Raw genomic sequence first — 12,634 nt, 5'->3', positions numbered from 1 at the left:
TTGGCCTGCTTCCTGAGTAAGCAGGGGGACGTTGGATGGTGCTTGATGGTGAGTATTGTCTTCTTTCTTTAGGATCGTGTGCATCATGATTGTATTCCTAAGCAGAGTTCTCAGCAAGTTGCTCCGAGCTTGTGGCAGTCTGTTTGTGGGGTGTCAAATCATCTCATTTTTTGAATGTGGCAGGATTGGTCTCACAGCCTTGTCCTGGACCAGCAGCAACAGGCTCTCAACATCATTAAGTTGGTCCAGAAATGGGCATCAGCTCTTGAGGGTGGCAACTTCAGGTAGAACCTGATCATCATCCTTACTGCCGTTACCTTGCAAACACCATCCAATTTCCAGGGTCTTCTTGGCTAACCAATTCCTTTGAACTAGTCATGCAGAAGCTTAAGTCCTGACTAACCCACCACTTCAGAAGTGTTTCTGGTACTTTGTCCCAGGAAACTACTTATTCATAAGCATCAGGTCCTATAGCATCACCTGTTCTGTTTGTAAGACCTTTGTCTGCTAATCCGTTATTTCCAGCTAATAATGAGGCAGCATCAGAAAAAAAAAGAACTTTGCTCAGAAGTGTCTGATTCCGAAACACTTCTCCTTAAGAATACTCTCCACAAATCAAACCCAAGCAACAGGTCATTTAGCAGCTGGAGCTCCCAGCAATCCTGATTCACACAGTCATGATCAGCGGGCATTTCTGCCAACACGTTGGGCTTACTATAACAGACAGAACATAAGTATAGCAAAAAGTCTGTGACGACAGTGGACCTAGAGGAGTTAGATGATTTTTTTTCAGCCCTTGCCTTGCCCAGACTGTCGGGTGACCGACGAGCGGAGCTGGAGGAGCCCCTGACATTGGCTGAGGTGTGTGAAGGTATACAAGCTCTATCAGCAGGCAAAACACCGGGCCCAGACGGTCTCCCATCTGAGTTTTATAAGTCCTTCTCTGCTACACTCGTGCCTTGCCTTCTCTGCCTATATGAACAGGCACTGCAGGAGGCAACCCTGCCGGCTTTGCAGCGCGAGGCACTGCTGGTGTCACTCCCTAAGCCGGGCTGGGATCCCTCTGAACTGGGCTCCTACAGGCCACTGACAATGCTCAATACTGACTACAAACTCTTGGCTAAGATCCTGGCAGTTCATTTGGTACCCTTGGTCCTTCAACTGGTGCACACAGACCAAAATGGCTTTTTGCCAGTACGGGACACCTCACACAATATCCAACGCCTATTTAGAGTCATGCACTACTCAACACGAGATTTGCCTCGAGCGGGATGTCTGGTGCTCGATCTGGGAAAGGCCTTTGACTCTCTGGAATGGTCCTACCTATTTGAGTCGCTGCGCCAATTTGGGATCGGTCCACATTTCCTGTGCATGATCCAGCTGTTGTATACCCGGCCCCGATCTAGGGTTAAGGTTGGCACACTTACATCTGATCTGATAGAGGTGGGCAGAGGTACCAGACAGGACTGCCCCCTCTCTCCCTTGCTGTTTTCTTTAGCGATGGAGTTTCGTAAGGCCGGGTAGGCCTGGGGCATCCCATTGGGAGATGGCCTACACATCATATCTTTATATGCAGATGATCTTCTTTTGTACCTCCGAGATGTGGAAAACATCCCTGCCGATTATCGCAGTAATCCTACACCGCTTCGCCGCACTCTCCGGTATACGTGTCAACTGGGCGAAGCCCTGCCTTTTCCCCTTTGATCCTGGACTGCCAGATCGGGGGCTGCAAATTTCTGGAACAGCTGTCCCCTGGCAGCCCAGGACATTTCATTATCTGGGCATACAGATATTCCACGTGGAGAGGGACCTCCACAATGGTAATCTTCGCTGAGCAGTGTCCTCTATACGATCACAGATGACTTTCTGGCAAACTTTACCGCTCTTAGTGGCCGGCAGGATCGCCCTCTTAAAAATGGTGGTACTCCCTCGCCTCCTATACTACTTCTCCAATTTGCCCTACTATATCCCGGCTGGCTTCTTCCTCGAATTGGAATCTAGAATGCGGGAATTAATCTGGAACAAAGGCCATTGTAGAGTGGCATTGAAAACACTTTATCTACCTCTGGCCCAGGGTGGCCTCTCGGTTCCAAATATGGAACATTATTACCTGGCTTCCCAGCTTCAGTGGTTGGCATGTTAGCTGGCAGGCCTTCAATTAAATGATACTGCAACCAATTCCCCACTTTGGACACTAACTCTCTTTTACCCGCTTACCATGTCACGGCCTTCTGCGGAGCTGCTACTAAGCGTGGCTCACTGCTGTTACCGTAGGTCTCTGCACCTCACAAGTGACACTATTCCTTATGCACCAGCATTGGCCTTACTTGGTGTGCATTGCAGCGCAACCCTCACAACTACTGCTGAACTGGGCCCTTGGCACGCAGCTGACCTGCACACACTGAGTGATCTCCATAACAAGGGTGTCTTGTTGCAGTTTGATGAGCTCTCAATGGAGATGGGGCTACCCCAGGGCAGTTTCTTTTGTACAATTATTTTCTGAGGGCACTATCGCGTAGATGTGGGGATATGACCTCCGAGCCTCCCACGCACCTGCTAGTGCAATACTTACAAGTTATGGGACAAGGCAGGCACCTGGTACGGTGGTTTACTGATGCGCTTCGGACACTTACATTGAATGCCCATACCACTTTGCGAGCCGCTTGGGAGGGTGACCTAATGAGGCCTTTCACTGACGCCACTTGGTCAGGGGCACTCTACACCCATACTAATGTCCCCCGCAATGCCCAATTCCGCCTTAGTCAATTTTACATAGTACACAGAGCTTATCTCAGGCCAGCCCGCATTAACAAATATTTTAATCGCACAGACACCGCTTGCCCTCGTTGCAATTTAATCGGAGCGGATTTCCTCCATATGCTCTGGTCTTGTCCTTCCTTAAGCACTTACTGGCATGGAATCACCTCATCCCTATCCACATATACGTCACGTCCACCGCTGTTAGATTGTGGCTCCTGTCTCTTGGGCCTCTTTCCTAGAACCAAAAAGCAACCACAAGGTTTCTAGACTTAGGACTTCTGACAGCCAAGCGTCTCATTACTAAACGGTGGAAATCCACCGACCCCCCCAATGGTGCTGGCCTGGAGGCGCTCCTTTGTGATATGGGCGGAGGTGGAGGGAGCTGCACTGCGATGTGAGGACGCCCTGGGCATATGCAAGTACCCCCTGTCCAATGGTTGGGATGAAATGTTGGCACAACTGCACAGGACAGAACACAGCATAGATACTGAAGTTGCTGTGCCACCCGGCGCCGAACTGGTGCCAGCTTGACCCCAGTTTATGCTGCGTCTATCACCTAGTTGCGTATTGGTGTGCCTTCACTCATAGGTTCCTGATGCTTCCACTTGATTGTCCCTGGTCCGATGTTCTACAATGCCCCGGATGCGAGTGGTACTGCAGGGACAGTGCCGAATTGAAAGACCGCCGGGCTTCGGGACTGGGAGGGGATGGGAACGGGCTCTAAGTTTTGTTGTCAGGTTCACTTGTTTTATGTAATTCTAGCTCTTATCATTGTTGAACTCACATATATAGTATTGGCTGCCTGTACAAGGGGCCCCGTTTACACCAGAGTTGCACGGATATGGACTTATCTAGTATTAGTTCACAGACTTTGTGTAGCCACGACCGCCAAGAAACTACTTTCCGGTGCACTCTTAGATTTTTGTTACTCTAATACAGCTGTACAAATGGTTCTTACTGCAATCATCTCATTGTGCCGATCGGATAGCATTGTTTCCTCCTCTAGGACTTCGATTGTATAAACAGTGAAAGTACCACCTGTATCTAAACTGTATTAATGTCAATACATTCTGTATGGTATAAACTGGAGCTATGTTCATTGTACAAAACTAATTAAAAAAAAGAGTTCTAAAACAGATAGCAAAAAGTCTGCGACTAGAAGTAAGACACGGGAACTTTCTTTGTAGGCGCCACTGTAAAAGTAATTGTAATTGTATTCCCATAGCGCTTACTACCCCTGTTGAGGAGCTGAAGTGCTTTTTGGTGAGTAGCACACTACTCCTGAACCCAAAAAGGATTATAGGGACATTTGAGTTAATTTGAGTGGTGTTTGTTAGTTGGATTGAATAGGATAATGGAGGAACAGAAGAGGTTTATGTGTAGTCACAAACACTTTGCAAACCATTTCCCACCCTGGGAATGTCATCCTGCAAAAAGCAATGGTCATGTCCTTTTCGTGGTGGGAAACGAATGGTACATCTCATACTTCATAGAGAGGAATGACATACTATAGTGGAACAGTGGTTTTTCACTGGTGAAAGATAAAAAACGATATGTGGCGAATTTTCACCATGCATATTCTATAAAAATACTTGTCAATCACAATCTTTAGAAATCTCAAAATGTATCCTCTTATCAACTGCCAACTCCGGTGCCAAAGCAAGGGTGTCCTGAACCCTATTGCAAGCGAGGACTATGTTCCACTCCAAGTGATTAGATAGAAAATGATAGGCATTGTTGTTGTGCATTGCACACCTTGCACAGTGGGCTCCACACCTCTGCAGCTGTGTGTTGTCCATCTCCATTAATCCACTTCTGACAGGCTGGTGATAATGCGTGGTGTATGCCATACACATTGAAGATGGTACATTTACGCATTCTAAGGCAGCATAATGTTGAAGTAGAGAAGGGGTTTTCAAAGCGTACTTCAGTACAACAGAGTTCATTCTTTAAGTTAGATTAGTTTCATGATTTGATGGCTTAAGCCTCTGTCCATGCTGAGGTGATTAACTCTAAATGGCTTTGGTGCTTCTTCCACATTTCACCATCTCACAAACAGAGGTGGGACATTTTTCATGGGCCTTCTTCCAGGGGGCTAGGCCCTCTGGTAATTTTGCTTGCAAGATAGTCTTTGCATGGGAATTTTGGAAGCTTTCAGAGACTTTCACAGTTGTACATAGAGGCAGAACGTAGTTCCAGTTAAGAGTTTGGCAGGTGGTACTCCACCTGTCGGGGTGGCAGAGGAAATTACGTCTGCCACTGTGATGGACTATTGCCCACCAAAGTTAGGGATAACTGCTAGCCCTGTGTTGGACCTCTGTACAGCGCTTCCTGTCCAGGTACAACAAAGTTTGGTGGACAGCCATCATTGGTTTTGACGGCTATCCACAAAACCTGAAGTGGGAGTTTGTTATTGAAAAACAAGAAACAGTGATTCCCATATCCAGAGAGTTTTTCCCTGGGTGTGGGGTAATTATTTGCTTTTTTCTGTCCCTTGCTGCCATATTTACATGGCAGTGATGGATAGAAATAAAACAGAATCACATAATCCATCCTACATAGGGTGGGTGGTGTAATGCCTTTACTCTGACAGCCCCTACTCCATCGGGTCACCAGAGGAAGTTTTTTTCAATTAAGCCAACAGGGTCCTTCCAGTCCTAAACGGGGAGGACAGGCCATTAGTTTGGCAGACAGGGTGCACCATCACATTTGCAATAGAGTAACCTCTTTTCCAAACTCTAAATTACCCCATAATCTGTTAAAAAAAATAAGAGCAGGTTTTTCTTAGTTCCCTGTAACACACGCTGCTGAATGCCAGGGATGCCAAAAATCAAGGATGCCTAGTCTTGATTCCACCTCATGCCTGTTTTCTCCATTCCCACACTTTCTGTTTATTTAATCTTGCAGGTTCTTTCTTAATCCCTTCTTTCTCCCATAACCAGTTTTTTCGAATATTTTTTGTCCTTGTGCTTTCTCCCTTTCCTGCCTTTCTCTCTGTTGCTCAAAGTCTGGTAATTAAAAACAAGTCAAAGTGCCCAAAAATGAGTTCAGGCTCCAACCATCTTCAAGTACGTGTGCATATTGAACTCTGTCTGTACTATGGTTCTGTAGCAATTCTTGAAGATTTGTTTTTTCAAGAAAAATATATCCTTTCCATCCCCTAGAGACAAAACCCACTGGGAGAAATTTTTGGAAAACTCCAGACTAGTTTATAGCTGCATACTCCTTTTGGGCTTGCCAATATAAATAATAAAGCAGATCTAGATATAGACTTATTCCAGATCCCACAGTCAAGGACGTCAACTAGGCATACGCAAGGAAAGCGGGGGTACAGAAAGCAAACAGAGTTCCTAGGACCTCGGTTACTGTCTTTAGGTTCCACTTCTTCGCCTTAGTTAGACCGATGGTAGAACATAGGAGGCAACTGTTGTGCTAAATGTGGGACAAGAGGTCAAAGATCTGATTATGCTGTGGTCAAAATGACCCATGATATTACTTCCATTACCTCTGATATTTTGGTGAATTAACATTCATGCCCATTATCCAGCTCCAGTCTGAAAAGAATCCTTGCAATCAACTTGCACCGTAGTGCTGTGGCCTGTAGGTGCGTTCATTATGATCCAGATCAAGCAAAGCTTTCACCCATCATTTAATCCAGACTTTGTTTCACTTTATGGTTCCCAGCACAAGCTCCAATATACCTCCTGCTTTATAGATCTCCATGCATTATTCTTCCTCGCAGAGAGTCCTCCAATCCAACATCTGCCTGGGGTCAATCGTTTTATTAACTTTAGGTTCATTTCTCTCCTGTAAGACCATGGTTCTTCACTAATAGTGTTTGCCTAACAGAGCCAGGAGGGCACGTGTCCTTTCCACCATGCAACTGGGCTTGCCTACTCTGAATGACTAACAGAGACACATTGGTCTACAGATATTTACAGAACTTGGATCTAATTGCCTCCGCTGTTTAAGAGATGCGAAGCTGAAATCGCTCTATTAGTTGGACATTAGTGCAGGTCCTGTGCATCAGACCTTCTTAACAGTTTGAGGAGCCGAACAGAAGCAGCAAAGAGACCAGAGACTTAAAAAACCTTTTAAAAAACACAGACATTTCAGGCATGAATCAAGAGCACACAAAAGGGAAGAAATGGATACAAAAACAAACAGGCATTGTAAAAATAGACAGTCCAATATCAGCAAGCAAAAAGAAGAAACCACAAGAGAAAGTGGGGGAATGAAAGCAACAAAAAGGGTAAGCGCAATCAAAAAATGGGTAAATAATGAGTCAAAATTGAGATCTAGGGAAATAAAAAGCAAAAGAAAAGAAAGAAGCAGTAAACCGGAGGGGAAAAGAATGGGAAACATATGCATAAAAAGTGGAGGGGAAAGAGAGAAATGAGAGAAAAAGAGAACATAAATGAACACAAAATAGAACAAATGAGCAAAACAGCATGAAAATGTGTACAATAGTAGATTTATTTAAAATAATAATGGGCAAAAAAGGGAGAAACCCTATGGTATAACGAAATCATGTTTACAAAGTGATGCAAGTCTAAAATGCAAACAAATACAGTCCCCAATGAAATAAGACAAATTCGAGTAAAATTGAGAGGAAACGGAGAAAGTAATCAAAATGTTGGAAACAAGCTAATTGTGAGAAAAAGAGATGAACCAAAAAGTAAAGTGATGTGCCTAGAAACAGGATGACGGGAGTCTGTGGAGGAATCTGGGTTGTTTGCAACATGGGAGTACCGGAGGCAGGCTGGGGCTGTTACCTGTGTTTTTCGGATCCTAAGGTGAGCTGAGGATCGATTCGACTCTTCTTCTTGTTCGATGCTTTGTTCGATGGCTGATGAGAGACAAAGAAAACACATCAGCTTAAAATCTCAGAGAAATGCGAAGTCCCCCTGCTTCATGTATTGTGCCCTTCCTCAAGGCAGAGCAAAAATAAGAATAGCAATGCTAAGAGCTTTTGAAACACTGAAAAAGATTGTACTACTGAATATCGAGGATATGAATATTGTGGAACCAGTATGCATGATATTCTGAATGCATCTCTAACAGTGCCTCTCAGGACCGAAGAGTTGCCATAGAAATTCCTCTACTACAATTATATTTCCTTGACTGTATAGGCTCTTGTAACTACTGCCATATTTTAACTCTGCCCACTTTGAAAAATTCACCAAAAATGCGTTGATTGGTGAGCTGCAGCTATTCATCAGTCATTTGCCTCTGGCTACTGGCCAGGAAAGACTAGATCATGGTCAGTTGGATGGAAACTTCCTTGTAAACATGCCAGATGACCTTCGAGGGTCGTGGTGGATTTTGAAATTGAAAATTATACCATCCTAGAAAACAGGCATCAGTCACTCTCTTATTATGGGGGTCCTTCATTCAAACAGACCTGACACAATCAATGTGACTCCCACCTTTCTTATGGGAGCTTTTTAAGATCACTTGTGAGTTCTCATAAGGGTCTGGTGCCTCTTGTTCTTAAGAACATACATTTTACTCTCTTTTGTATGCTATTATCTTCTTTCTTTTAATTTTAGGGCTGATACACAAATTATCTTGAAATTAAAGTGTTATCATCTCTAATTTTAGACTGCCTCTTCACCGCACACCTGTTAGCTTTGGATAACTGTATGTGTCACACGGCTTCAAAACTAATGCGAGTCTGGCGGTCAACAGGCTGGTGGTGGGACCGCCACATTATGACTGCGGCAGAGCTGTAATGGTCAGACCACCGACAGTGCCGCTCTGGGGATTATGAGTCCCCATACCACCAGCCTTTCCATGGCAGTGTACACCGCCAAGGAAAGGGAATCCTGAGGAACGATCTGCCGAGCTACCTATGGTTTACGAATGACCTTCCCCTGACTTTTAAATGGTTAAAAGTAGCCATTTTCACTTCAGTCCTTTACTTGCTCTGTGTTTTTGTGCTTTTAGTATTGCACCAAAGCAACCTCTGCACAGTGGTGTAACGGAAACTGATGGGTCCTTCTTCAGAATATTATGAGGGTTCCTGAAGCTCTCATATGTCATAGATGACTTTAGAATGAATGCCCGTCTCTCAAAAGGTGGAGAACCCAGCGCTGCAGGGGCCACCGTTATGCCTCTGCGCAGTACGTTGTAAACAACTATTTTTTGTATCTTTCCCACTGTTACAGATTTTTAGCCTTGCAATAAAACATTAAAATTACTCTGCTATATCTGCACTGACCATGTGCAGATATTCAAAAAAATCTAGAGCCAGTACTTCTAATTAATTTGAAGATATTATTTTTATGGCTATCACTAACCCACAAGTCCTCCCCTTCAAGACACAAGTCAGTATACTTTAGGCAACTTGTGCTCTGTGTTGTGTGCTGTTGAGTACTCATCTGAGGCTAATGTGTAGCAGGGCCTGATCCAGTACCAGAGTAGGCAGTGAGTGTCTCTCTTTACCTTTCAACTTGGAGCGCACTTTGTTGGCCGTTTTTTTTATGTCGGCTGTCAGGTCCTCCAACTCTTGCTTGGTCTCTGAAACACAGAAACAGAGAAATGACAAAAGTTATATAGAGAAAGGTGTAACTGCGTCCTCTTCAGTTTCTTAAATTCCAATACCCCGCTTCATAATCCAAGGGATATGATGGTGTGGATGTGGTAAGGATTAAGGTGGGGTTAAAGGAGCTGCGCACTGCAGGGGTTTTGGAGGAGCATATTTTGATCTTGTCATTCCTAATGCAACTGTGCAGCCCAGCACTAGTGGGAGAACAAGGTGGCGCAGAGCTTTTTTTCTCAGTAGGATATTCTAGGTACAATGGGTATGCATAGATGTTCTGTAGATCACTAGGTTTTAAGAACCAAATTTGTGATTAAGGCTCAAACCAATCTGGAAGTTGCTTAAAGCTCCCATTCAGAGGTAATGCGGTCTGGCAATTTAGACTGGAATGTAACTATTGGAGCAAGACCAAAGCTGATTTGCATATGGCTGTCCCCCATATGGCAGTGGCAAAAAGAGCAATAAAATGGTGACATTCATTCAATGTAATTCTTGCATTCCATCAATCATATTGTGTTTTTCAGTGAGAAGCAAGGTTTCAGGGCACAGTGCAATTTATTGACTCGCAGCAACTACCCCTTCCCTCTGCAGCACAAAAGGGAGAGCACGAATGGGCTGGGACCCCTTGGGCACCAGCCCCATCTTGAAAATAACGTTTGGGCATAGGTGACCATTTGAATAGTGATGTATAGGCCATATCTGTTTTTTGTTTCACAAATGTGGGTCCACTTAACATTTGAACTGATTTTAAGGTACATAAGCATGGGCAGCATGCCAATGTCCAGATGGTCACCTATGTCCATAGGTTATTTTCAAGCTGAGGCTGTGGAACAATGGAACCCCTACCACTGTTTCATGCATTTTCCTCTGTCTTGTCTGTCTATTTTTTTACACAATACCCCCACAGTTCTGCATCAAAGTGCCACCCCAGCTGTTGTCTGCAGGAACTGTAACTACTAAGCGTCCGCTTGCCCATTACTGATAGGCAGATAGTGCTGCACTAACCTCTTTTGGCACTAAACATGGTGCAGAACATGCTGTACGATAGATGCAAAACATGGTGGCCACAAAGAATGAGTTAAAGAGAGACTGGATGATAAACAGCAAAAGAGAAAAGAAGAGTTGGAAGTGGTGAGGAAATGACAAATAGACATAAGCGCCAAGAGACCCTAGCATGAAAGCTTAGCTGTACAAAACCCAAGGAACATAACATAACATGATCTACGATGGAGAGGATGAGGGACAAAAAAGGGAAATAAAAAAGTCTGTAGATATTTCATGTGTGTAAATACATGAACAGAAAGAGGAGTAACAAGAGAACAATGAAGGAGAATGTGCAGTAGATGAAGTGGGGAGAGAGAGAAAGCAAGCGATAGAAAAAGTGAGGTGGATGAAGAAAACGTTAAAGGAGAAAGTCCAAGAAAGAAAAGGGAAAAGATGGAAATAAAAAGAAAGAGATAACGAAAGTCATAGAGAGGGTGAGGAAAAAGAGATACGGAGAAAAGAAAGACAGAGAATCAAAAACAAGACAGAGAAGGGGTTTGTGAGGAATATGAAAAAAAGGAAGGGGCGTGGATGATGAGCAAGACCTGACGTACGACCCATGTTAGAAAGTGACACAGGAGGAAAATGTGTAAAAGCTGGGAAAATCTGTCAGGGATGAAGCAAGTGCAAGACAAATGAGAATGAAGTAGATTAGATACCTGAAATCGCACATGAAGGAAGAAACACATGAAAAGAAAGGATAAAACAGGCGAGGAAAGGTAAGAGTACAAGAAAGAAAACAAAAAGAAAAGAAGGGTGAGAGAAAGTGAAAGTACAGACATAGACTGATACGAATTGAGGATGGGAAATAAGTACCGAGTTAATGACATTAGGTAACAGATATGAGTGAGGAGGGGTATGGCAGGGCAAAAGACAAAACAGAAAAGAAGGAAGTCAGTGATGATGGGAAGGCGAGAGGGATACACAAGAAATAGGTGAGACGGCTAAAGGTTAGCGAGAGTAGCAGAATTTTAGGCAAAGAGATGCAGAATGAGAGAAAGAGGGAGGGGCTTATATTGAACTGAAAAAGTGAGTAAGGGGGAGAGAGGAGGGCACGGGTGAGTGGACAAACCATCTCCTGCTTCTCACAGCAGAGATGTGGGATTTCCGAGGAATGCCTCGGAATGAGTTGGGCAGTTGCACTCAGTCTCGGTCTCTGCCTCGTCCTCTTTGGCGGTGCTTAATTTCTGCTTGTTGTTTCCGGTGCTGAGCACCGGCACTTATTTTTGAGTGCTGGCGCTTAGTCTTCTGCCTCAAGCATTTGCTGCGAGCAAAAGACACATGGAAAGGACGGAAGGAGAGAAAAACGAAAAAGCGTTACAAAGGGAGAAAGCATAAAGCTGCCAGAGTGTGCTGAAGGGGCACGGAGTGGCTTTAAATGGATTAAAGCGGCCCGAGATGGCCTCAGCATTACGCTGCCTCATTATTCCGTGCTCGCACATTTAAATGCAGCAGCTGTGTGTTTAAGAGGAAGGTTTTGAGCACCTGCACGTTTTTATTTGGAAATTAAGCACTGCTCTTTGGGTATCTCTATACTCACTCTCGTCCGGGTTAGGGGAGGCCAAGATGGCGCTGTGCTGTTTCTTCACCTGCTCCACATCTTCGGAGAGCTTCTCTATGCACCCGCAGATCTCCTCCACCTGTGGGGTAAGAGCAGAGAAAAGCACGTGCTGTGAGTTTTACTTACACACGGTTATTATCTTTATAGCCCTATAATAATTAAATGATCAGAATCTCTGCTTGTAAGAGGCACTGTGTGACTTTAGCTAGACACTTAATTCTCGCTTCGAACACATTATTTTCTGTATATATCTTTATGGCTTTGCAAGAACCAAGTGCGTTCCCTTTAAGAAGCTAATTGTTACTCCATAAATTACTCCATCACTGAACGCCTTCTTGGTCACTTGGGTTTCCTTGCAGAAGCAGCCTCAATAATACCTTTTAGGCAGCACGATAACTAAACATAAATGAAAAACAGCAAACCAATAGGCCCTCGATTAGGCCCAGCCACAAACCCTCGCACATTTCATTTTTTTCCGGTCGTGGGGGAGGCATTTTGTCCTCGAACCAGTCCCTTCCTTGGAATCGTATGTGACTTTTCCACATAAATTATGCTCTTACGTTCAATTTTCACACTATATCCCTCAACGTGAATTTTGCAAAATGTTGTGCAATTTTCTGTAATGTGAACAGCATTATACAAAACAGAAATTAGCACCTTCACGCATCCTACACAAGACTGTTACCTTTGGCATTGAATATCGCTACAAGTGCTCAACACACCAG

At 44.3% G+C, this 12,634-nt stretch overlaps 1 protein-coding gene across 1 annotated transcript in view; it reads right to left on the bottom strand.

Annotated features, from left to right (window-relative positions):
- The window catches only part of LOC138304262 (syntaxin-1B-like), a 303,242-nt gene that overhangs the window by 61,800 nt on the left and 228,808 nt on the right, over positions 1-12,634 (bottom strand). Inside the window, exons 3-5 of the mRNA XM_069244181.1 lie at positions 11,889-11,988; positions 9,208-9,282; positions 7,536-7,609 (exon numbers count right to left, since the gene is read on the bottom strand). Coding sequence (XP_069100282.1) covers positions 7,536-7,609; positions 9,208-9,282; positions 11,889-11,988 — 249 coding nt within the window. The remainder of the gene's footprint in view (positions 1-7,535; positions 7,610-9,207; positions 9,283-11,888; positions 11,989-12,634) is intronic.

Source organism: Pleurodeles waltl, chromosome 7 (assembly GCF_031143425.1).
Source record: "Pleurodeles waltl isolate 20211129_DDA chromosome 7, aPleWal1.hap1.20221129, whole genome shotgun sequence".
Classification (NCBI taxonomy): Eukaryota; Metazoa; Chordata; class Amphibia; order Caudata; family Salamandridae; genus Pleurodeles; species Pleurodeles waltl.
Note: the sequence above shows the minus strand (reverse complement) of the source record. Positions and strands in the feature narration are given on the sequence as shown.